The sequence below is a fragment of the Tyto alba genome, unplaced genomic scaffold (assembly GCF_018691265.1).
Source record: "Tyto alba isolate M040663 unplaced genomic scaffold, T.alba_DEE_v4.0 Super-Scaffold_48, whole genome shotgun sequence".
NCBI classification, from domain to species: Eukaryota; Metazoa; Chordata; class Aves; order Strigiformes; family Tytonidae; genus Tyto; species Tyto alba.
The window spans coordinates 3,898,108-3,923,694 of record NW_024881324.1 but is presented as its reverse complement, the minus strand read 5'-3'; the positions used below and the strand labels follow the sequence as shown (position 1 = coordinate 3,923,694).

Below are 25,587 nucleotides of genomic sequence, written 5' to 3'. Positions count from 1 at the left end.
CCTGTGAGAGGGACCCCATGCCGGAGCAGGAGAGGAGTGTGAGGAGTCCTCCCCCTGAGGAGGAAGTGTCAGCACTAACTGCACCCCCCATTCCCTGCCCCCTGAACTGCTGTGGGGGAGGAGGTAGAGAAATTAGGAGCAAAGCTCATCCCAGGAAGAAGGGAGGGGTAGGGGGAGGTGTTTTAAGATGTGATTATACTTCTCGCTGCCCTGCTCTGTTTGTTGAGTATTGTTGCTGTTAGTGTTTGAACTAAATTGATGTTCCTTTTCTTCCCCTGTCTGTCTTTTGCCCATGACTGTATTCGGTGAGTCACCCTTCCCTGGCCTTGTCTTGATTCCTGGGTCTTTTGCCTCATTTTCTCTTTCCCATCCCTGAGGGGGAAGGGGTGAGTGAGCAGCTGTGTGGTGCCCAGTTGCCCTCTGGGCTCAAACCAGGACATTGACAAGCTGGAAGCTAGCTATAGTGGTTGAAGGTTAATTGCAAGGCATCTAAAGACCTCATGCAAAGTTCAGTCATTTAAAGCATTCATTGATAATATGTAATGCAGAATGACTATAACTAGGGAAAAAATCTGAAACTGCATTTAATCAAAACTGGAAGAAATTCAGAAACTCAGAACAGCCTCAACTAAGTAAACTAAGCCTGAACAGCTGATAAAATCCAGCAGAAATTAATGCAAAATCATTCTTTCGATCTGAAGTATTCATAGGCCTTATAAGAAACTTAACTAACTGCGTAAGTTCAGGAAGGTAGTTTGCTATTGTGTACAGTTGCAAAGGAACCTCTGCATGGGCAAACTTATCCGAAATGCTTATAGAAAATCAGGGTGCCTGAAGACTGTGTCATTACAAGCATTTCAGTAACCAGACATACAAATGAACTCTGAGGCACTCATAACAGTGCCTCTCCATGTGGATTCTCTGATGTCTGTCTAGGATGAAATTACCCTCCCACAAGGATACTAATATTGCTATGCATTTTTGTTTAGTTTTACATTTTTGAGACTCACTCTCCTTTCTTCAAAGTGACTGAAGTTGGCCCACAGACTCAAAAGTTGTTAAGGGGACCTCAAAGTCCTATATAAAATATGACTACCTGAGGTTGTTTCTTTAAGAAACCAAACAGTGCTATTGTGAAAACAGAAAACATGCCATCATTTTAAGTACTGTATTCTAATCACCTCTTCTCCTATCAGAATTCAAAGATTCAGTGATTTACAAGGTAAAACAACCAGTACAAGATAACCATTTGAAAAACTTATTTTCTCTAGAGGTAAATAAAAAAGAAAGCACATGATAGAATTACAAATAATTTCTAGTAGGGAGTAAGAAGATCAGGAATTTTCTTCCCTCTCTATTAACAGAATGCACAAGCAAACTTTCAAAGGAGTTGAATGACAATAAATTGTAACCTAAGATTTGCCTTCAGAACTTCCTGCCATAATCTGTAACTATATTTGAAGCTGTTGTGATTTTTAAAAAAGCACAGCATTCTAAAAAGAGCAAAACTATTTGCTCTACCAAAAAAAATTAAATCAAACAAACAGCATATATATAGAGAAAAATCTATTGCTAAAAAGCATAAACTAGCTTCTAGATGTCAGAAGGACAAACTTTAGGATTAAGTTGTCCCAGATGTCTCAACAAGAATTTTTTATGTTTGTCTGAAGCGCCTGGTTCTGGTAAGCTTCAGAGCTATACTGTCAAAACCCAAAGATTTACTATTCCTACAATGTGTCAATGTGCCAGAAAGCCAAGACCCTTCATGAGACTCCCAGGAAATATATGCTGCTTTACACTTACTACACTTCCCACAGTGGTGACAGGGATTTTTTTAAAGCATTACAGTTTTAAAACAGGACAACTGTTTTAACAAGGATTGTCATAAACTGCCCCTTCCAATTGACATTGCCTCCCAAGAAGCAGAAACACACAGTGAGCACACTCATAGATCACACTTTAGTAGTCACAGGGAACATACCTATCATCATTGCATTTTTATTTAAAATGTAAAATTCCTGCAGTTTCCTCCTTCATCATTTTGAATATGAAAGCACAGCACTGTTTTAAAATCATACCAGTCCTTAGTTTTACCTGATAATGAAAATCTAGAAGTTGTTTTAACTAAGAGATCAGAATCCTTCTGAAAAATTACATTTCTCAGCACATTTATTCTGACTGCAGGAGACAAGAAGTCTCCCTTTACCACATCACAAGGCGCCAAGGAAAGCTCATACATTCTGTCCTTAATCACACCCTGATGCAGCAGTCTCAACTAGAAGCACAAGTAAACAACAAATCCCCCTCCCATGGCTGAAAGAAACCATAAGATTTATTTTCAAATTTGGAAAAAGAATGCATGCAGGCTGAACAAAAAAGCTAAGGTTTTTTTACCTCCTCTGCCATCTCCAATCTGCTGCTTCCCTGAACAACAATGGACCTCGTACCAAAAGCTGGCACCTGCCTGGCATCCTGGCGTCAGGAGTCGCTGGCACCTCCGGTTGCCTGCAACCGGCCACCGCGACGGGCGAAGGGTGGTGCGGCCACCATCCCCTCCCTTCCGTAACACGTCACGGGTCGCAGCCACGTGCATTTCTGTGCGCACACGTGGGATCCTGTGTTACATCACAGTACTCCCGTGTTATTACCCTGCCTTGTGTTTCATGGCTATGGTGATTTCACAAATGACAGCATTTTAAGTCTTAAATGAGCTTAATAGATGGCTGGTTGACATTTGGAGGATGAAATTCAGTAATGACATCAAAGTAAGGAGACTATTTGAGCTTTTTAAGCCATTTAAACTCTTGCCGGTGATCAGCTATATGGCAGTCCTTTTTGTTTCTAAGGTATACATCTGTGCAGCACTCTGAACTGGGGACCGGTGCTCTCAATGAGGCACTGCCAGTAGTTCCAGTAATGAATTGGTTACACAAAGGCTTATGAGTGTGTTAGGAATTCAGACCAAAAAAACATATCTCCATTGCCTCTCTACTCAGCATCTAAGTTAATCTCCTGTTTTCCTTGGAAAAAGGAAACACACAACAGTTCCTCTCTGTTACGACTTGAACATCTAGTGCAAATCAGGACATAACAAACTATAACCCTTTTAACTAAGAATAGGTCTTCCTCAAACCTGGCATCTTATGGAGCAGAAGTTTTCTTTCTCCTTGGCGTCCTTGAGAGCTGTTTATCAAGAGGGATGCAGAGATGCAAAGTGTTCACAGACTTCAGGTCTCTCATGTGGAAGACCGCATCAAGGAGAAATGAGTTTGGAGTGAAAAAATGTGGATGCTGTTTATGCTGGGGACCTGAAGAAATGTGTTCTTGAGGCTGCTGCACGAGTCTGAAGACAAGATAGCTAAATAACGGTGGAGCATAATTTATGTGGAGGTGACACTTCTCAGCAATGAAGGCTTTGAGGACATGGCTGGCAAATAAGACAGATTTCATGAAGTTTTGCTTTGTTCAAGGGGAAAACACATTTTCAGCATATTGTTAAATGTGATTTGGAACAAGATGTGTAACTTTTTCAGGCACATCCATCCCTCTTATTTCTTGTCAAATGCTTGTGGTACCATTAGACTGCTAGGAGTTATAGCAAGGAACATTTCTCTCATCTGGCACAATGTAAGTGCAATGACCAAAACGTAAGCATCAGTGGATTCCATTTTGCCTACAATAGCCCAACTGACAAGCTCCCATCTTTCCTGTGACAAGGAGTGGTCTCTGTGAAGAAATAATTTTACTCCCTAGCTTCTTATTACCACAGAAAGTAGTTTAATGCCATACTTCCAATATTCATATTTTCCATTATCCTGTTTTTTTCCATGGGGGACAAAAAATGTAAATATTGAAATATTTTCTCTATTTTGTGCAAACAAAACCAATGAAGAACACTGATGGCCTCCAAGGAGGAGGAAGAAAAGTATATTTTAAAATAACAGCCAATGCTTCCTTCCTAAACAACTGTAACAGACTGTTTTCACTCCAGAATATTAATAAAAAATGGAAGCTTTAGAAAATCATGACACACAGGGCTAAATCAGTCTATTACAGATTTATAATATGTGTAACTCATGCATCATTTTTCAGAAGGGAATTTAAATTAAATTGAAATAAGATTGTACTTACTGTAGCTAATTCATCAAATTTGCCAAAGAGCTCATTCAGCAGCTTCACCAGCTCTTGGGCTGTACACTGTGATGCCAGACTAGTGAACCCCACAATATCTGCGAACAAAATGCTGTAAGGAAGGAAAGACACAGAAATATCAGTACAGAAGACATCTTCACAAGCTTGTTATCGTCGTTCATATCATGAATGTGACTCAAAGCACAAACTCAAACAAGCCCTGAAACGCTACCAAAAAAGTGCTAGTTGGAACAAAAATGGCAAAGATTCAGACAAATAGTCATCAGTCTGGTGCTGCCAACTGTTGTAGAGATCCCTGGGACACTTTCAATCCCTATAGACCTATCCTACGTACGTACCAGGTGTAGATATAGCAAAGCACCTCATTCATGAGGTTCCCCTGTGAGCACTGCAGGAGCACAGAGAACACTTGCTTCTCCTCTTTACAGCTAGGATCTTCTCAGCTTGTCTGGTTTCAAGGACAGTTTTTGCACTGGTAGAGTTCCACAGCCAAATTGATAAACCTTGCATGTGGTTTACTAAGTACCGAAAGACAGGAGTTGATAACTTGTGTATGATAACTCCGTGATGTGGTCTTACTGCTCCCTGTGAGGAGATAACACCCACAGTGTCGGGCCAGGCTTCTCTGCTCTGTGCTTCGTGGCCCAGGGAAGTGTCCAGTTTCCATCAGTGTTAGCAAGAGTTTAACGTCCAGCAGTTTAATCTGCTTTAACAATCCCTACTCATCTGTGATGACAAAGGGAGGTAGCTGAAAGAAACATAGATACTACTGTGACAAAGAGAATAAATATTCTTGTGTAGATCCCAAAACTCAAGAAAGTATGGAGCTATAATCCTTTTAATTATTTAGGTTCCTTCATCTGTTAACAGAAACCTGGAGCCCACTGCAGAAACCTAGTGCATTTATCTCAAACACCTAGACTATAAATGTCAAACAAGTCTTTATTTATGCAAATGCTGACAGACAGCCCCACACTACGTGGCCTAGGTATACTTGACATAGTGTAAAACTAAGTTAAATTAAGCATTACATACTCCCTTTACCCTCAACAAACCTTCACTCTACAGATAAAATAGCAGATGCTAGAAAACCAGGACTAACAAGTCTACTGCTTCCCATTCATTATAAGCAAGTCTGAACTCTCCCAATAAGCGACAAAAAAAGAGCAAATGCAACTCCTGACTCTGACCGTATTTCTATAATTTCATTTAACCCAGTTGCTAAAATCCCTTGTCCACCAGAGCAGGTTAGGTAACCTATCCCAGCACAAAACCGACTCATTCAAAATTCAATGGCTTTAATCTACAAAAAAAGCCTTTATGTTGTCATCGTAATCCTTTGGGTAGTCTCCCCACTCTCTTCTCCTTTGAGCATGATTTATGAGACATTGCTAAAGATGGCCTCAATTCAGGGAAAAAATAACTATTTCCATTCCTATGCTGTTTAAACACAACAAAAAGTCTTCTTAAAATAAAGCATTCAGCTTTTAGTTATTTTTTTGATGTGTGTCTCTGCTATCACGAATGTGAATCAACCAAGTGATGGGTAAGGTAAAAGGCATTAAAAGAGTGCAATATCACCAGCAAAGTGCTCTGCATATTTGCCCACGGAGATCTACTTATTTTCTTAATTGACATCCCTGTTGTTTGATAGACCTGGATTGGTCTTTCTGGAAATTCATAGGTTAATATGAAATTTTCCTCCTAAATTTGTTGAAGATTTTCAATGTACTTAAAGGTGCATCAAGGTCTTTCATACAGTTTGCTTCATAACCCATTTGCTTTATGACCTAAATTTGCATCAGAATTCATGCAGTTGAGAAAGACACAGTGGGAAAAAACAACTACTACAATTGTTGCAATCCAACATGTCATGTAGTTTTGAGTTTTTAATTAGATACTGTTGGTATGAAGAGGGAGTATAGATAAGATTTTATAATAACAGTTTCTGCTAGCCTCTCTGCCATTTTAACATCTGACATTTTACATTCTACATTTTGATTGTTTTTATTTTGCTATTTCCATTTTAAATGTCAGTCCACTTTTATTTTCCTCTCTAACCACATTTGCAATAGCAGTAATAGCTCCTGTAGCACCAACAATGTCCACTTGAAAAAAATTAGCATTTGGGATAGGGGGTTAGGCCTTTAAGATAATAACAATGTTATCTATTTACCAAGGTATTTAACAATGAAGAGCATACACATACACACAAACCAGAAATGTCCAGTATTTGTGGAGACTATATAGCAACGTCTTAACAACTAAGAGAGCAACCATTACACTGTCAACATATACACTTATATCAAAGCTTCTCAATTAGTTAAGCACAGTAAATACATTCATGTATAATTATTCAGTTAAAAAGAAATTTATTTTACATACAACTGCCTTAATAAGTAAGCACAGGATCCTTGCTAATCCTTTTAACATTTAAAAAATAGTTAGCCCTCAGCATTTCATTCAAACCACTGGTAATTATACAAAAAAGTGAAGTTCATAAAAGTACCCACAATACATAACTGAATAAGTAATTACAAATTTAGGTAAAATATGTAATTATTGTGTGCTGAGACATAGCTGTAGTTCAGTTATGCTTGTGAACTATTTCATACTGCAGTTAACTACATGTATATATTTTAAAATTAATGGAATAGGTGAGGTAATATGATTACTGTTGCACTTCCTTGGCATAAGAGTTTTTAAAAAAAATTGCAACTGCTTTCTTACAAAATATGTAAGTTTTTTAATACAATATTCTTAAAATGTGCAATGTATAGCTCCCGTGTCTGGACATGACACAGATGGGTGCAATGCCGTGAGTACAAGCCTTGCCTTTTTTTAAGATATATTCTACTCCTTTCTACCACCATGAAATGGTACAACCATAGCTGCTGCTGCCTTTCTTTTTAAAGTAGGCTGAAATATATGTGACCAAATGTGATTTTTCAACAGGGATAGTAGGAAACAGGCAGTGGATGGGCAGGGGCTTTGCAGACCCAAAGTGCAACTGGGACTGCGAGCCTATTGCTTCCACGGCCTGTTGTCACACAGAGAGCTCTGATATTCTAAAAATGGCATTGAAATGCATTAGCTGGATCATTTTATTTTAGCTAGGGTGCTGACCAATATCATCTCTTGTACTTCTTCACCTATCTGCGTCCATCTGTTGCCTCTTTCCTTACTACTTGGACTACAAGTATTGTGGGGCAGCACCAACACTCACTCTTTATTGTACAATGTCTAAAACAATTTAGAGCAGCATCTCGGACAGTGACATGGAGTTCTGACTATGGAGTTAAATCACCCATCTGATGTAATAAACTTTTTCTTCCCCTGTTATGTCCTGCTCAGGTTTTTGGAACATAAAGGACACAGAAGGTCTGTATCAGGAGGTGGCAAAATCTGCCACAGGGGGTGAGAACAGAAAAGATACTATAATTTTTGCTATGGCCATGAAAATTGTAAGGATACTAAAGAGAGAAATGATAAAATACACAGTGCCAGAATTCCAGTGATATGCCTGAGGTGCTTCCAGGTCCAAACCATATTTTCAAATACATTCAACTATTTTCAAAGTCCAAGTCCCCACCTCTTTCTCAGTAGAACACAAATTAGCACTGAAATTCCTTTTTATACTATATATATTATATTATTCACACAAAAATAACAAGAGTTTTAAAAGTAGGCCATGTCTAACATCAATATACTTAGAAAAGTTAAGACAAAGCAACTTCATTGCTGCAGCACATTAATCAATCCTGTAGATGCATTAATTCAAGAGCAAAATAGCCTTGGTTCACTGTAACTTAATTGCTAATTACCATGGAGGTTCACATCCTCAGAGAGGATTAAACTAGAGTAAACTTGGGCTACCTTAGTTATGCATGAAAGAGTCCTCATAATGATATGGTATACAAAAGGATACTTCACAGTGATTGATAAGTAATAGTATTGTAAAAAAAAACAAAACAAAACAAAACCACATATAGAAACAAGAAGTGAGAAGATATCCATTAACAATTGTTTGTCTTAACGACCATTCAGGGATATGACTTTCCCTGCTTTAATTCCACAGAAATCCTAACTATGCCATTGGGGCTTTCTGGTGAAAAAAAAAAAAACAAAACCAAACACAAACAAACCAAACCCAATCTCAAACTGCAACTATTAAAGAGAGAAGAGAAATGAAAGTGGAAATGAAGTGAAAACAAAGGGCAAAGGTTACTTCTGTTTGTTGAACAGCATAGCTTGCACATGATTCAAGCGCAGCTCTCCGTGAGAAGTGATGTAAAAGTGATGGTTAGCAAGGCTAAGTAGTTACTACAGTGCTAAACCCGGTGTTGCCCCGCTGCCCAGGGGCTCAGCAATGCCCCGAGCCCTCTGTCCCACAGCTGAGCAAAGGGACTCCAAGGAGCTATCATTCTCTTGGCTTGTGGGCTATACAAAAAACTACAATCCCGATCTTTGAGATATTCAGCATCTGCCCTGTAGTTTTCAGTCATACCAGGATTTTACCGGTAAACTCACAGGATCAGGAATTTTAGCTAATCTGGTAAAATCTTAACCCACTTTGGTGTTTAGACCGACAAGTTATTAGCATCGTAAATTACAACAGCATGTCAGTATTCTAATTAAATCCTAGGGGGGGAAATAATCAATTCCGGAGCAGAGCTTTGTCAAACTTCTTCTCTGCTCTTGATTTTGAAGTCTGCATGCTGCCGCTGTGTTGCAGGAGCAGCGCTGTCCTGGGTTAGAGGTTTCCTTACACCGCTGCCTGCTTGCTTACAGATGGTGGAAGGAACATACACTGAGTATTGCTAAAGCACAAGACAGCAGCAGGAGACTGGTTTGAAATCTTTCTTTCTGATCACTTTATCTGAGATGCAAAATACACTTTTGCCAGTGGTTTTCTTTCTCAAACTAACAGCCAGAGTTACCCTTCCACGACTTAAAACCCCCATCTTTCCTGCAACACTTTCTGCTCATAGCTAACAACTGCTCGTTGGTGCAGCTGCACCAAAGGCAAGGCTAAAGCCCAGTTTTGACTCCAGCTTTTCTGTAGCTATTTTCTGAAACTTTCGACTGATATTACTCTCATTTAGTGAAATGAGCTTAAAAGTACTTTTTTTTTTTTCTATAATAATGTATTAGTTTTAAAGTTTATTTTAAATATATTGATTTCTAGATTGTAGACGAAGTAGTTCCCCCTGAAAACATGGCCTGTCTCTAACATTTACATAGTCAGCTTTCTATATTCAATAGGAAAGTTAGCTTATTTTTGACAGAAAGCTACCCATTTTTTTCATTAATAATATTTCATATATAAATGTCTTGGTTTAGTTACTAATACTAAATGATCTTACAACAGTTATGTCTAAAAAATTTTGAAATTTACATAATCTCAAGAAGTTATCTGCAACTGCAAAAATCACCAAATTTGCAAATAAATTTCTTCAAATGAGCTTTGTTTGCTGCAGAGCATTTCCTGTTACAACTGCTGTGCTGCATCTTTCCCTCTGATCTTAGAGTACTTCTTCCTTTCTTCATGAAACACACCTAGCTTTCTGAAAAGATAACATTTTAAAAAAAAACTTGAAAAAACAGTTCCTCCGATCACAGTGTACAGTAATTACATCTACAAGTACTGATGAACAGTTCCTGCTAGACACTCCACACACAGACAACATACCCAAATTCTAATGTCCATGTAAATTTATTATAGGACTGTACTATGCCCCACAGACTACTGCAAAAAAGCTTATGTGATAGATACCAATATCATAATGTGTAAAAACAGATTTGTAAGCATTGAAGAGCAGTGTTTTTCTTTTGACTATTTGTTTCCCTCCTGATTTATTAATGACATAGCAGGCACGAGCGCACCCTCAGCAAGTCTGCGGATGACATCAAGCTGTGTGGTGAGGTTGAAATGCTACAGGCAAGTGATGCCACCCTGAGGGACCCTGACGGGTTTGAGGAGTGTGGGCCATGTGAACCTCAGGAAGTTCAACAAGGCCAAGTGCAAGGTCCTGCGCATGGGTCAGGGCAATCCCAAGCACAAGTCCAGGCTGAGGGATGAATGGGTGGAGAGCAGCCCTGCGGAGGAGGACTGGGGGGTACTGGTGGATGAAATATCGGACATGAGTTGGCAATGCGCGGTCACAGCCCAGAAAGCCAATTATATCCCAGGATGCCTAAAAGGAAGCAAGGCCAGCAGGTTGAGGGAGGCGGTTCTCCCTCTCTACTCTGCTCTTGTGAGATCCCACCTGGAGCACAGCATCCAGCTTAGGGGTCTTCAGCCCAAGAGAGACTTGGACCTGTTAGAGCAGGTCCAGATGAGGATCACAAAAATGGTCAGAGGGCTGGAACACCTCTCTTATGAAGAAAGGCTGAGAGAGTTGAGGCTGTTCAACCTTGAGAAGAGAAGGCTCTGGGACACACTGTTGTGGCTTTTCAATATAGAAAGGGGGGTTATAGGAAAGGCGGAAACTTTCTAGTAGAGGCTGTAGTGACAGGACAAGGAGTAATGGCTTTAAACTATAAGAGTGTAGATTTAGATTAGATACAAGGAAGACATTATTTACTATTATTATTTACTATGAGAAGCTGTGGATGCCCACCTCTGGAAGTATCCCAGGTCAGGCTGGTCAGGGTTTTGAGCAACCTGCTTTACTGAAAGATGTCCCTGACCAGGACAGGGGGGTTGGACTAGATGATCTTTAAAGGTTTCTTCCAGCCCAAACCATTCTATGATTCCATGATTTTAATTTTTAATGGATGTTTCCTAAGGGATTTTTTGAAAGTTACCCGGATTATTTGATTTGATACACAAGCAGCTATTTCTAACTGCTTCTGGTATAAAAATACTGAATAAAAGCAAAGCAACACTGCAGTGAGCAACTGCATTATAAACAGGTATTTCTCTCATCTCTGCCACAAACAATTAGTTGAGCCAGTTTAGCACAGGCATACAAGTTACATACATCATTATCTCATATTCCTTGACTATCTGTCTGGAGCATTCCTGGGTTGACAAGCCCTGAGTCATCCCAGCAGGACCTTCTGTATTGCTGTTTTCTCCCCTGTGATCCCTGTAGGCAGGCATACCCAGCACTGCCCAGTGCCCGCAGTCCTCTTGCAGCACTGCAGGAAGCTCCTGCACCTAAAACGGAGTGTGGAAGGCCTGTTTCTTGGTTTAAGAGATTTAAGCTGCTTCCCAACCGTGAGCGTTGACGGAGCAAACCTTTTCTATGTCACTCTGTAGGGTGTTCAGAAGGAGAAATACTGCCAGGGTACACAAGAGATTTAAGAGCTTGTAGGTGGTAAATGTTCACTTTTAACAACACTCATTCATGTGCTTTGTGCACTTGAATAGTCCTGCTGGTTTCAATAGATCCACTTGTACAAACAAATAATCAGCAAAATAAGGAGGGGTTCTGTGTCGTGTTTTTTATTTCCACTTGGGTGGTTTGTTTAAATAGAGTACAACTTACAAGAAGAACGATATTTTAATGGCATATGTTGCCTTAGAAAGGAACCTATAGGGTTTTTTGTTCTTAAAGTTCAACCATAAGGGTAAATTATTAATAATTTGGTCTATAACTCACTGCAGTGATTAAGAAAAAACTGCTCTCAAAGAATTAAAAAGGGCCGTTAAAACTAAAAACAAATGGGGGGTTGCTTTTACAAAATAATCATTCATGAAAACTAGTTGACTGTGAAGTCTTACAATCTCAGCAAGACTGCATACAAAGCCTGTTCATAGGCATCATGATTACAGCTTTTTAAAACATTGGAATGGATAAGTTAAATTCAAAATTTTTTTGAGTTCTGATGCTTTCTAGAAGACAGGACAAACCAGAAATACCTGCATATAAATAGCCTCAGACTGGGTCACAACAACCTCTAAATGTCCATGAGGGATCTTTTAACTGATAGCTTTGAACGAGGCAGTGTGTTGCCTGAAATTAATATTTCTTCTTACAAAGCAGCCAGTTTTATTTCACACTTGTAAAAAACAGGCTAAATGAAATTGCCATACCAGAGGTTCACAAAATTTGTAGCAGTTCAATGTTCACTTTCTGTTTCTCTCTTGAATGATATTTGAGTTACGGAGCAGAGAGAGAAGTTGTCTGTTAACATGCCAAGTCAGCCATCCACTTATTCATGTATACGTTGAAACAGCTTCATTAATATCTAATGGAGTGGGAGAAGTCCATTCCAAAAGCAAAAAACTACAAAATGTGTTGAGGGCTCCGTACAGGGCATATATTTCAGCTGAAACACAATTTGAAATTACTGAATTGAATTACAGCTGCATGGAGGGATTCAGTCAGGACTAGTGTGGTTTTTTACAATAGCCACTGTACATATGTATGTAATCTGTAAATTCCTCAGCCCTGTAGGGCCAGACAAGGGATAAGAGAAAGAAATATTAATCCTACATTACTTAACCTAATTTTAGGAAAGAGCTGTCTCTTCTATGTTACAAACCTGAGCATAGAATCAATTACAGAATGGTTTGGGTTGGAAGGGACCTTAAAGATCATCTAGTTCCAACCCTCCTGTCATAGGAAAGCAAAAATCTAGCCTCTTTCAGTTTACCCCTCATCCTACCCCCACCCCCCCGATCCAGAGTCCTCCCCCACCTCCCCAGTCCCCCCTTTAAGCCCTGGGAGGCCGCTCAAAGGTCTCCCTGGAGCCTTCTCTTCTCCAGGCTGAACCCCCCCAACTCTCTCAGCCCGGCCTCCCAGGGGAGCTGCTCCAGCCCCCCCAGCATCTTTGTGGCCTCCTCTGGCCCCACTCGAGCAGCTCCGTGTCCTTCTGCTGTTGGGGGTCCCCGAGCTGGCCCCAGCACTGCAGGGGGGTCTCCCCAGAGTGGAGCAGAGGGGGAGAATCCCCTCCCTGGCCCTGCTGCCCCCCATGCTCTGGCTGCAGCCCAGGGCATGGGTGGGTTCTGGGCTGTGAGCCCACATTGCTGGCTCACAGTCAATTTTCCAGCTGCCAACACCCCCAGGTCCTTCTCTGCAGGGCTGTTCTCAATCCACTCATGGCCCAGCCTGGATTTGTGCTTGGGATTTCCCCGACCCATGTGCAGGACCTTGCCCTTGGCCTTGTTGATCTCCATGAGGTTTGCCCGGGCTCCCCTCTCCAGCCTGCCCAGGTCCCTCTGGATGCCATCCCTGCCCTCCAGCGTGTCCCCGCACCACACAGCTCGGTGTCGTCAGTGAACTTGTTGAGGGTGCATTGATCCCACTGTCCATGTCACCAAAGATGTTAAACAGCACTGGGCCCAGCATTGACCCCTGAGGAACACCACTTGGACATGAAGCCATTGACCACAACTCATTGCGTGCAAACATCCAGCCAATTCCTTATCCATTTGTCAAATCCATGTCTCTCCACTTTAGAGACAATGGTGTAATGCAGGACAGTGCCAAATGCTTTTCACAAGTCCAGGTAGATGACATCAGTTGCTCTTCCCCTATCCACCAACACTGTAACCCTGTTGTAGAAGGCCACCAAATTCATTAGGCATGATTTTCCCTTAGTGAAGCCATGTTGGCCACCACCAATCACCTCCTTATTTTCCATGTGTCCTAGAACTTTTTCAGTAGGATCTGCTCCATGATCTTGCAGGACACAGAGGTGAGACTGACTGGCCTGTAGTTCCCCAGGTCTTCCTTTTTTCCCTTTTTAAAAATGGGGGTTATGTTTCCCCTTTTCTAGTCAGTGGGAACTTCACCAGACTGACACAACTTCTCAAATATGATGGATAGCGGCTTAGCCACTTCATCCTCCAGTTCCCTCAGGACCTGTGGATGCATCTCATCAGATCCCATGGACTTGTGCACCTTCAGGTTCCTTGGATGGTCTCAAACCTGATCACAGTGGGTGACTCTTCATTCTCCCAATCCCTGCCTTTGCCTTCTGTGTCTTGGGCAGTGTGGCTGGAGCACTTGCTGGTGAAGACTGGGGCAAAAATGTCACCGAGTACCTCATCCTTCTCCATATCCCAGGTAACCAGATCTCTCCTGTTTCCTTCTGAAAAGAGTCCATATTTTCCTTCCTCTTCCTTTTATCACTGATTTACCTACAGAAACTTTTCTTGTTACCCCTGTCATCCCTGGCCAGATTTAATTCTATCAGGGATTTGGCCTTCCTAACCTGATTGCTGGTTGCTCAGATGGTTTCTCTGTATTCCTCTCAGGCTACCTGTCCTTGCTTCCACCCTCTGTAGGCTTCCTTTCTGTGTTTGAGCTTGTCCAGGAGCTCCTTGTTCATCCATGCAGGCCTCCTGGCGTTCTTACCTGCCTTCCTCTTTGTTGGGATGCATAAATCCTGAGCTTGGAGGAGGTGATCCTTGAATATCAACCAGCTTTCTTGGGCCCCTCTTCCCTTCAGGGTTTTATTCCATGCTACTCTGCCAAGCAGATCCCTGAAGATGCCAAAACCTGATCTGCTGAAGTCCAGGGCAGCAAGCTTGCAGTGTGCCCTCCTCGCTGCCCTAAGGCTCTTGAACTCCACCACTTTATGGTCACTGCAGCCAAGACTGCTGTTGAGCTTCACATTTCCCAACAGTTCCTCTTTGTTGGTGACGACAAATTCCAGCATAGCACCTCTCACTGACTCCTCTATCACTTGGAGAAGGAAATTATCATCAACGTATTCCAGGAACCTCCTGGACTGCTAATGCCCTGCTATGTTGTCCCTCCAAAAAATATCAGGATGGTTGAATTCCCCAATGAGGACCAGGGCTTGTAAACGTGAGGCTGCTCCTATCTGTCTATAGAGTGCCTCATCCACTTGGTCTTTCTGGTTGGGTGGCCTGTAGCAGACCCCCACTATAACATCATCTGTCCCTGCCTGCCCTTTAATCCTGACCCATAAGCCCTTGGCCAGCTCCTCATCCATCCCCAGGCAGATCTCCATGCCCTCCACCTGGCCATGGAACAGAAAGCGCCCCCCCCCTCCTTGTCTCCCCTACCTGTCCTTCCTACAGAGCCTGTGGCCTTTCATCCTAACACTCCAGTCATAGGAGCCATTCCACCACGTCTCTGTGGTGCCAATAAGATCGTAGACCTGCAGACGTGCACACATCTCTAACTCCTCCTGTTTCTTTCCCATGTTATGTATGTTTGCATAAAAGCATTTAAGTTGGGCCCCAATGAGGCGTAATTACTGGCTGGAACTCCTTTGTGCTGCTCTTCAGGTGCTCTCCTGCTGCCCTGTGACCCCTCTCCAGGCTCTGGGCACTTATTGCTACCACCGGCATCAAACTGGTAGGAGTGGGATAGATTGAGGCTCCCCTCCCCTGGCAGCTTTAATTTAAAGTCCTCTTCACCAGTTTGGCAAGCCTGTGGCTGAAGGTGCTCTTCCCCTTCTCTGACAGATGGACCCTGGCAGCCCAGGTTTGTCAAAGTGAGTCCCATGGTATAAATAGCTGAACCCCTGGCTGTGGCACCAGACCCATAACCAATTGTTGATTTGCCAGATTTGACTGGCCCTTTGAAACCCCTTCCCTTTGACTGGGAGGACTGATGACAAAACTACTTGCACTCCAGCATCCCTTGCCACCGCTCCCAGGGCTGCGTCATCCACCCTTCTTGATACTCCTCAGCCTGCTCCTCGCTGTATCACTGGTGCCCACGTGAACCAACAGCAACAGATAATAGCAGTGGACTGTACGAGGTTCAGCAGTCTCTCTTATCCCTGTCACGAGCATCCAGCAAGCAGCACTCCTCTCTAGAGTGTGTCAGGTTGGCAGATGGTGCCTCCATGCCTCTCAGAAGAGTCACCCACCACTATCACCCATCCCCTTCTCTTAATTGCACTAGCTGTTATACAGGGAGCAGACCAGGCTGCCTTACTCAGCTGCAGCATCTCCCCTGATGTGATTGGTCTTTCCTCTTCAGTTTGCAGGGCAGTGAAGCGGTTCTGCAAAGGGCACTTCAGCAGGCTTCAGGAGAAGTCTTCCTCTTGCAGGTCCTTGAGATTGCAAGCTTTTACTCCTCTGCATTATTGCCCCCCTCTCCTTTCCGTGTGTGTCAGTGCGGGAATTTCTGGCTGTTTGGCTGTGGGTGCATGCAGACTGCACTTGGAACCAGCTTTCTAACTCTTTCTCAGCCTCCCTGATGCTTAGCAGCCTCCTCATGACCTCCTGCATCTCAGCTGCCTGCTGCAGGAGGTCCTCCCCCTGGGCACACCTTCTGCAGGCATCACAGAAATGATGCTCTGTTGGGGAGTCTTCACATGTAAGCTGTCATCTGGTCCTCACATCCTTCATGGTGACTGTGCATAGGGTCGCCCCCGTAAGAGAAACACCTGCACTGTGTTGAAATGGCTCCTGAACTGCATATGGACTATTTCCTACTCATGAGGCACAGGTATTATACTGGTTGTGATGATTCTACCCTCCTGATGCTTGAATTTAGTGTCCTCACTGGGACATATATGAGATGTGTATTTGTATGTCTTGTTTTGCATATTGCATTTACATTTGCATTGTTTGTTTCCATTTAAAACACATGCACTCATTTCCTAATGTACAGCAATTCTGTAAAAAAACTTTACAAGGTAGCAGATGTACAAAAGGCCTCATTTCTTTCTCTTTGACAAAAACAGGACTGATTTTCTTCAGTTTGTGATGATTCCTTTTGATGTTTTCCTTGTGAAGGTTCCACAGATAAATATATTCTGTTTTAACCACTATCCTTTACACAGCATACACAGAAGATAATAAAACTTGCCTGGGAAAGATCTCTTGGGTTTTTTGCGCAGGCACAAATACATACAGAGGGTTGAAATGGATAACATCCTTTTCTTGTAGCATTATCTTCTTTCTAAAAGTAAGGGCCTAGTGATCTTCCTCTTTGAAGAGCTTGTACATGTCTTTCTTAGCAGGCATCTTTCATTTGCTAAATGTGAGCATTTTGGAAGAGAAAAGGGCTTTCCCACACAAAGCACTACAGTTCCCATGGCCCTTACAAGTTCCCGTCATTCTGCGTAGGACGCCATCTATTCAGTGCTCTTTTATGGACCATATTCATTGATGCCCTCAGAACAGTCTCAGATGGAAATATAAAGTAAGCTCTAAACTGATCCCCTCTCCACACAGGAATCTTCAATGGATGTCAGGAGAGTTTAATACTTTCTACTGCAGAAAGAAAAATTAAATCCTGCGTACTAAGGTGGAGGTCAAAAGTGATTTCTAACTGAAGAGAGTTATCTGTGAGCAACTTACTACAGACCTGGGAAGAGCTCATCAAAGCATGACACAACACTGAGGGCTCTGTGCTTAACATGGAGATGCATGTTTCCATTCCCTTCCAGAGGAGCAGTCAGTGTCAGCTGCAGGCAGTCATTCAACAACTATTTGATTGTTGGTAAAATATTTACCAACTGATTGATAAACCAGGGCTGTTGTCATGGTGTATCTGAAATGCCAGTATCTTCTCCCAGTCCGTCATTCACTTCTTACAGGGATATGTATATCTCCACTGTAGTGTATACTCCTGTGTTTTTCTGGGATAAGGTAAAGAAGGTAGCTGCATGAATGTCTTATATTTCATGTGCAAGATCTAATGCTTAAAGACTCTTTTTTCAAGCAGCTATTTGGAAGATAGGAAAGATGGGTGTTCCATAAGACGGAAACAGATGTGTTTTGTTACTGGTGAGGGTTTTTTGTTGTTGTTGTTGTTTTTGTTTTTTTTTTTAATAGGCGGGGAGTGGAAAAATCATGCAGCTTACTAATTTCATGCCTATCTCCTCCTGTATATCTTGGAGGGTAATGCTCTGACATTCCCAGATATTTGCTGGGAGAAGAGAGAAAACATTGAAATAAGAAAGGTAAAAGTGTGGTCTCATTTTCTGTTTTCCAGTGTCTAGATTTGGGGTTTAAAACTCCAAGAATCTAGAACTATAGAGGGGCCTTCTGTTTCTTTGTTTTAATAGTGGTGTTTTAGAGAACGCTCGGTGTGATGAGGGCAAGTCATGAGAATATGGGAATGGTCTCTCAGGTCTGCCTGAAATAGCACTGAACTGCCACTACTCAAACAAAAAAGAGTTGTTTTCATCTCCTTAAAAAGGTAAAGCACGCATCATCCTATTGGTACTGACCACCAGCAGCACTTCCTGGTGGGATGCTGTAGTGCTGTCTCCCACACTCGTGTCGGGGTGGCACCTGCAGCGGCTTCCCCTGCATCCTTCAGATCTCCAGTGTCACAGAGCTCCTGGGGTGAAACTCCGGCCTACCAGGACCTGGTAGGAACATCTTGCTGGGTATTTACTGGGACACTTTCCCCCTCCCTTCCCCCATCTTCTTTTTTTCCATACAGTAGTTGCATTACTGAAATAAAAGGTAATGCAGATTCTTACAGTACAGATGGTGAGGGGAGGTCTCCTGTTTTCAGTTCTCTTCCCTTTGACATTAAAATAAAACCATTTTACTTGGCCTCCATTTGCCCCCAAAGTACCTTTTTAATGTCAAGGAATGAATTCACCTCTCCAGACAGTGTATTCAGGTTCAAAATCTTTTATGAACTGCCCATCAAAGCAGTGAGTAAACCACAGCTGCCTTAGTGGTTATGTGAAACACCATTTAATGTAGAAAAAAAAAAAAGGTACTCCTGAGGTTACATTTAAAAAAGATCTCAGCTCAAGAGAAGACTCAGAAGAATTATAATCAACTAGTGCAGCTGCAAAGCCATGGTGTTTAAGAAGCCTACCCACACTGTAACCAATGCAGAGACCTGTCACACATACTTATCAGGATATAATTGTAGTTGACTCACCTTGAACCTGAATCTAAGTGTAATCAAAAGTAGTATACATGCATTTCATAGCACTGTGATGGCATAACTAGACACAATTTTTATAAGTATATAGCCATTGTGCTCACCAGTGGGTCAAACAAAGACAGTAGAAGGCACCCAAGCAACAAAAATCTGGCAGGCAGCAGACAAGATAAGCACAAGTGACTGCAAATAGTCAGGACATCATCCAAGGATGGAAGATTGGCAAGAACAATAAAAGAAGACAAATGGTGTTGGTGGGGGACAACAGCACAAAAGCATGAAACATAAACAAGGAAAATTGGAGAAGGAAGACAGCCCACTTTGATCTTGAATTCTCTCCTGCATGAGCTCTCAAGCCTGACTTTGGCAATTGAGAACCATCAAAGACTGTAACCAACAATGCTAACTTTGCAGCATCAGCTCTGGGGTTCTGTACAATTAGAGCTAACTTTAAATTGATTGTTAAAGACCAAGAGTTTTGTATACGTAGTAATGGTGATCAACATTATGTGAGATTTAACCATCAGCAACAAGTGAGCTGCTAATGAACAAATTTGGTAATGTTTAACTTTACATTGTAAAACTGACCTAATTTGTCAGTGTTTGTCTTCTGAACACACTGATCACAGCCATCTCTGATTCCCTCATTGGCGTAAATGCTTTTAGTTGCACCAGCTTGGTCACTAGGAAGCAGGCCTTGCAAATATTAGTCTCAGCTCAGGGGGAGGTAGACTGAACCCCAAGAGAAGGAACTTACCAGCGGATGAGGGTGAGGAGGATGTGCTAAGGGAATTTACTCCTTTGTCACATGAGTACACGGTGCAAATCAAGGCAGCTCTGTAGCATCACTTACTAAGCCTGCACCTTGCCTAGTGCAAGGGTGGCACCAAGTAAACCTACTCGACATTGGTTTTGGTGTGGAAGAAAGGCACTTGAAGAAAAAGTAGCTAGAGGCAGTATGGTAAAACAAACACCATTCAGACAAGGCCTTTAAGGAATTTGTTTGGGGGGGCAGAGAAGAATAGCAAATCAAACTGCACTTTAACAACTACCAGAATAAGTGAGAGCACTTGCACAACAGTCTTTCACTAAACAGGAGCAAGAAGTAGAATTGAGCCTCAGTCAATAACCTCTGAGGAGGAATGCTCATATGATGGGGACAAATACACATTTTTTTAAGTGTACACCACACTTTCTTTCTGCATTTTTGTATTTCCATGCTATTACCCAGAAATTTTACTGCATTAAATGTAACCCATCTTACTATCAGGAAAATAAAAATGTGTAAAAGTTACCATGCAAAAGAAATACTCCTATTCACCCAAAATGTAATACAGTACAAAAAGAATAACTACTCACTTGCATAAAGTTGTCTGCCTCCCAGAACTACTACTCTAAGCCATTTACTGATTCACCATTATCTTCTGAGAAGACCATTAAGTCTTCCCAGTGTATCCATTCTCCCCCTCTGAATAAATGCCAGATCTTCACTGTACTGGTACTAAATATTCTCTGCTTTAAATTATTTCATGGGGTACATCAATCATACCTAACGTTGTCATGCCTTTGAATGTAAATCTTGTGGAAAATCCTTTCAGGAGGCTTCAGGAAGTCTTCTTTCATTTCCATTGCAACATTCCTGGGCAAAAGACTCATCAAGAGACGTTCCTAAAAGAAAATGTAAACAACATCAATTTTGTGGCATAATGCATGACCATGATTCAGAATTTTTAAACTAGCAAACTAGACAATCTTTTTCTACTGTAGTCTGCTTCCTGAGAATTTCTGCTGCATAAATAATATGCACCATTTCTCTCAAACTTCTGCAAACTGCGTGGGTGTCTTTTTTAAGACATCTGCACCGAAAAAAAATTAAAAAATCAAAAAACTATACAGAAAAGGAAGAGCTAGCTTCAAGACCATGTAATTGTCCATAATTTTCATTAACATCACAATGCTAATAATAACAACTTACTTTATTGTTAGTAGCATTTATCTGTCTGGGGAAGACTTCTCAGGATCATTTGCTATCCTTTTGTGTGTCCTATTTCTGAACATAATGAAAGTGTTACATTACAAGGACTATGACAGCTGGTTATTAAGTAGCAAGAGTGGATGATAGATTTATCCACTGTCTGAATTGGCGGAACAGTAATAAAGGTACAATTTTAATGGCATCTTATCCAGTGTGGCAATGTCTGTTCCAGCCAGCTCAGTAATGGAATGCATGAGTACAAGCCTCTGGTTAAACACATCTCTTCTTGCTATATCCACAGGGAGATTTTTAGCATGAGTCACTGACATGCAGAAAAAGGACCTCTCATGTTTTGGATCTTGTCAGTATTGACTATAAAGACCTTAGGTTGTTTTTCCACATATTCTGGCCCATTCACAGGTATCACCTGGAAAATGCAGCAGGTCTTCTAAGATGTTATAAAGTGTCCTTAGATACCTACTTAAATTTTGTTTTCACACAGAAAACACCTGCCATTTAAAATGCAGTTCCAAGATTATCCATCAGACCTGCTAGCTTCAGCCATGGCAGCAGTTTGAATGAATTCCCATAACCACATACAATCTGACTCAGGAATCCCAGGTTCTAGAGAAGCTGAGGAAAAGCTGGAGCAAGGCAGATGTACCCTTGGTGGAAGAGGATCTGGTCAGGGAATACTTAAGTGAACTGAACATATGTATGTCCATGGGCCCTGATAGAATACACCAAGCACTGGGGGAGCTGGCAGATGTCATTGCAAGGGCACTCTTGATAATCTTCGATCAAACAGGGAGGCTGGGAGAAGTGCCTGAAGACTGGAGGAAATAAAATGTTACTCCTATCTTCAAGAAGGGCAAGAAGGAGAACTCAGGGAACTACAGGCCAATCAGCTCCACCTTGAGTCCTGGAAAAATGATGGAGCAGCTCATCCTGGAAACCAGGGTGGTTGGACCAGATGACCTCCAGAGTTCCCCTCCTACCTCAACTATTCTGTGATTCTGTTATCTGATGATGGAGAACCACCATAATGGCAGCTGCCAGACATCACAGAAGTGTGGATCTTGGCCAAAACACATCTTCTTTTTATTTAAATGACATTAAATCAATAAAGATCAACAATTAACACTAAGAAGAGGGTACATGCACAGACAAGTGCTTTGTGTTGCTCACATGCAGACATTCACCAGACAAAACCTCCAAATAATACCCACGGGGGTTCTAATTTTACAGTTTCTTCTGGAAGAAGACACATTGAATATTTATGTCACTAAGGAATAAGTTAAACTTTGCAGAACTGCCCTGGTACTTACTTTCGACTAAAGTTAATCATGTGTTTGTGGCAGATCATGTGGACTTGAGGCTAAGGATCATTAACTATTTTCTATTGTTCTTATATATATAATAAGAATATTACAAAGAAGATGATGGAATTAAACATTTTTTAACAGTTTATGCATCTATCAATTTCAGATTAACCAAACAGTCTCACATCTTGGCAGAAAATGGTTAATTACTGTAATTATTTAATTAATTAATACTGTAATTTTTATGACTCATATCTTACAGCTGATTTACTGCTTTAACCTAAATATACTGAGGTTGTAAAATGAGCTGACCACATATCATACAACAGATAATCCACAGAAGAGGGAAGGCATGGGAAGGGATGGGATGGGAAGGGAAATATGGATTACTGAGAAAGAATTGTAGAGCCTTTATAAAGAGGGTTAGCAGCCTCAGACTCACTGAGTGAGGGAAGACTCAATAATGTCTTTCTCAAAGGGCAGCCACTGCTGACCTTTCAGGTCAAGAAGGGAAGCAGCATCGTAGCTGTAAAGAATTGTCACTGGAGGACAGACTGGAAAATGCACGAAACAACCCCACAATGAAAAGTATAGTATCACTGAAAATAAATGAAAGAAAGCATCTAGCTCTCTACAAAAAAATATAACAAAAGTCTCTTTTATTTGGGGCAAAATATCATCTGTCAAGCAAAGTGGTATTGCCCTACAGGTCAGACTAAGGAAGGCTCAAGGATGCAGTGATCTGGAGCTGCAAAAGTGAATTTCATGCACACCAAAGACAGGTGTTGGAATGTTTGGGAAAGGGCTGCCTGGATCTCTATTCAGCAAGTCCTAGCATTGTTGTCTGATCTTTTTTATTTGCTCCTGTACGGGTAATCCAATTATAAAAATAAGATGAAAAACAGACTAAAAGAAAAACTAGATGTGCTTGGCTGCATAGTGCATTGAATGGAACAAGTGACAGCACTGAGCAAGGCTGGTCACATTTGTGGTGACATTCATGCATGAGTGGTTGTTGCCTCTGACAGGGATGGGTGGTGACGGAAAAAAACTGAGACACTGAGACAGGGAGCACTAATCAATTAGCAACAACTTTGACTAGAATAAAACAACACGCGTGCTGCAGACCTTCTTACTGATGACAAATGATGTTGTATTGAGGTAGCCTCAACATGTGGCATATTCCAAAACTCAGGTCCTAGTAGAGAGAAAAGTGGTTCCACACCTTCACTGATCCACAATGCTATTTAGGCTTCTTACAGATGGCTTCTATCCAGAAAATGAATTTTTGCCCTATGACCAACTTATGCTATTTTAGGAATTTGTACTCTCTTCTCCTGATGTAAATCTTCACTCAGCATTAACATGGTCTGAAGTGAAATCACATGGTGAAAAAAAAAGCCTATTTTCAGAGATTGTAATTGTCTGTCAATGATTTTGCATTCCCTGCACAAATCTCACTAAGAAAATAAAATGACAGATGATTACATATACCTCCTTCATTCACGGGACTTTTCATTAAATTTGTATTTTAAATTGCCAGTCCTAGCCTGGGATTTGGAATGCTAAACTGGGCTGCCTCAGCTAACTGACTTATCCTCATTAATGAGGATTTCTGCATCATTAACGAAGGCTTAATTAATTTTGAAAAGGACACTTGATTCAGAAAAACATCCAGATTTCTTTCTCTCACAGCAGTGAAGCATTGCGAGAAATATGAGAAGGAACAAACATTCATTTGACTCCAAGGCAAGTTAAAATGTGCATACCAAGCCAATTAGGAATTGCTTAGTATTACCTTGGCACTATTCAACAACTAGCGCCATTATGCACATGACAAAGAAGGAAAATATGCAAAGGCAGAGAAATGGTAGGAAAAAAAATTTGTTTCCCATTGTTAATGGACAGAATAAGCCTACATTACTGATCGTTGTTTGGGACATTCTCAACCCTAAATGCAAGCACAAGATCCTGTATTGCAATTCTCACTCTGGGTTAGACCGGGAGAAAAACTTTAATAATCTCGCAGTTATTCAAGACTTGGCTGGACAAATCCACAGCTGACCAGGCCCGGTGTAGCTGGCAGTCCTGCTTTGAGGTGATGGTTGGACTGGAGGATCTCCAGAGGTCCCTTCTGACCGTTGTGTACCAAGGGGGACAACAGCACAAAGATCAGAAGCGGAGGGTGCCCGTGGCTTCCTGGGGAGGCCTGAAGCCATCCTGTCGCCTTAACACACGCAAGGGTGGCTTCTGTAATAGCAGCAGAGCTCAAGGTTCCCACCCTCTAGCAGTTGTGTGATTCCTTAGAGGGGAAGCGGAAAGAAGCAAGCAGACAACAGAGACTGTTTAACCAAGAGTTTCCATCATCTGCATGTTCTACTCTGCCTCAACGCTCTCTTCGGTTTTCTCCACTTTGGAGGCTTCTCAGCACAACTCCCTCTCCCATCCCCATCCCTGGCCTGGACAGTTTCTCCCACCTGTGCCCCAGCTCTGCTTTTATGGGAGTCCCCAGTGCATGCTCCTAATACACTTCTTGTGCCTGTCTCCAAATGAAGATGCCTGTCCCCCTTCCATCTTAAAAATAATTGTCTTTCTTATTTTACTGCTTCTTCCAAAAAGTTACGACTTTCTCAAAGTCTCTTTGAAGTTTTCACCTTGATTTATAATAATTTCATGCAGGTCCCCAAACAATACTATCCAGTTCAATACCACATTCTATTCCTATTTTTAAAATGATTTATTTTCACATCTGTATGGGGAATGACTGTGATACTTTTTAAAATTCCTTCAGCGAGTCGTAAATCATTTATGAATCCACTCTCCCTTCATCAGAAAAGAAGGCTGAAAAGCAGAAAAATGTCTTAATGCTCCCAGCCAGCATCCTCTCCTTTCTTTCTCACTGCCTGCTGTGCAGCTGCATGGACCCTTACAACTTTCTACCCATAAAGTGGATATATTTGCTGTGCTTCTCCATGCTAAATTGTATTCCTGTAGATTACCATATGAGATACAGAAAAAAAAAAACCAAAACAGAACAAAACGAAAAAGGAAATGCTATTAGTAGTCAGTGCAGACTATTTTATCAAAGGGAACAGTTGTCATTTTTTTCTGAGACACAGAAGAGAAGCAACCAGAGGAACTAGCATTGCCTCAAAGCTGTGGGCTCTCATGTTTCTCTGGTTCTTTGAATCTCATTGCTCCTTGTCCTCTCACGCGGCTGTGTATGCACATCTAGTGGAATTCATTTTGAGAACGAAATTGCAGTCTGGACCTGCTGAAGGGCCGTGCAGAAAAATTTACTGTTTTGTATGCTTTCCAATCCCACGAGCACAGGACAGTA

The 25,587-nt window shown here is 41.6% G+C and overlaps 1 protein-coding gene across 5 annotated transcripts in view; it reads right to left on the bottom strand.

Moving 5' to 3' along the window:
* ADCY1 (adenylate cyclase 1) overlaps positions 1-25,587 on the bottom strand; it is a 169,239-nt gene that overhangs the window by 84,869 nt on the left and 58,783 nt on the right. For all 5 annotated transcript variants that reach the window (XR_006166890.1, XM_042806792.1, XM_042806793.1 and 2 more), the window contains exons 3-4: positions 20,500-20,618; positions 4,132-4,243 (exon numbers count right to left, since the gene is read on the bottom strand). Coding sequence is in view for 4 of the 5 variants with exons in the window: in XM_042806792.1 (XP_042662726.1) it covers positions 4,132-4,243; positions 20,500-20,618 (231 nt within the window). In the remaining variant the exon portion in view is untranslated. The remainder of the gene's footprint in view (positions 1-4,131; positions 4,244-20,499; positions 20,619-25,587) is intronic.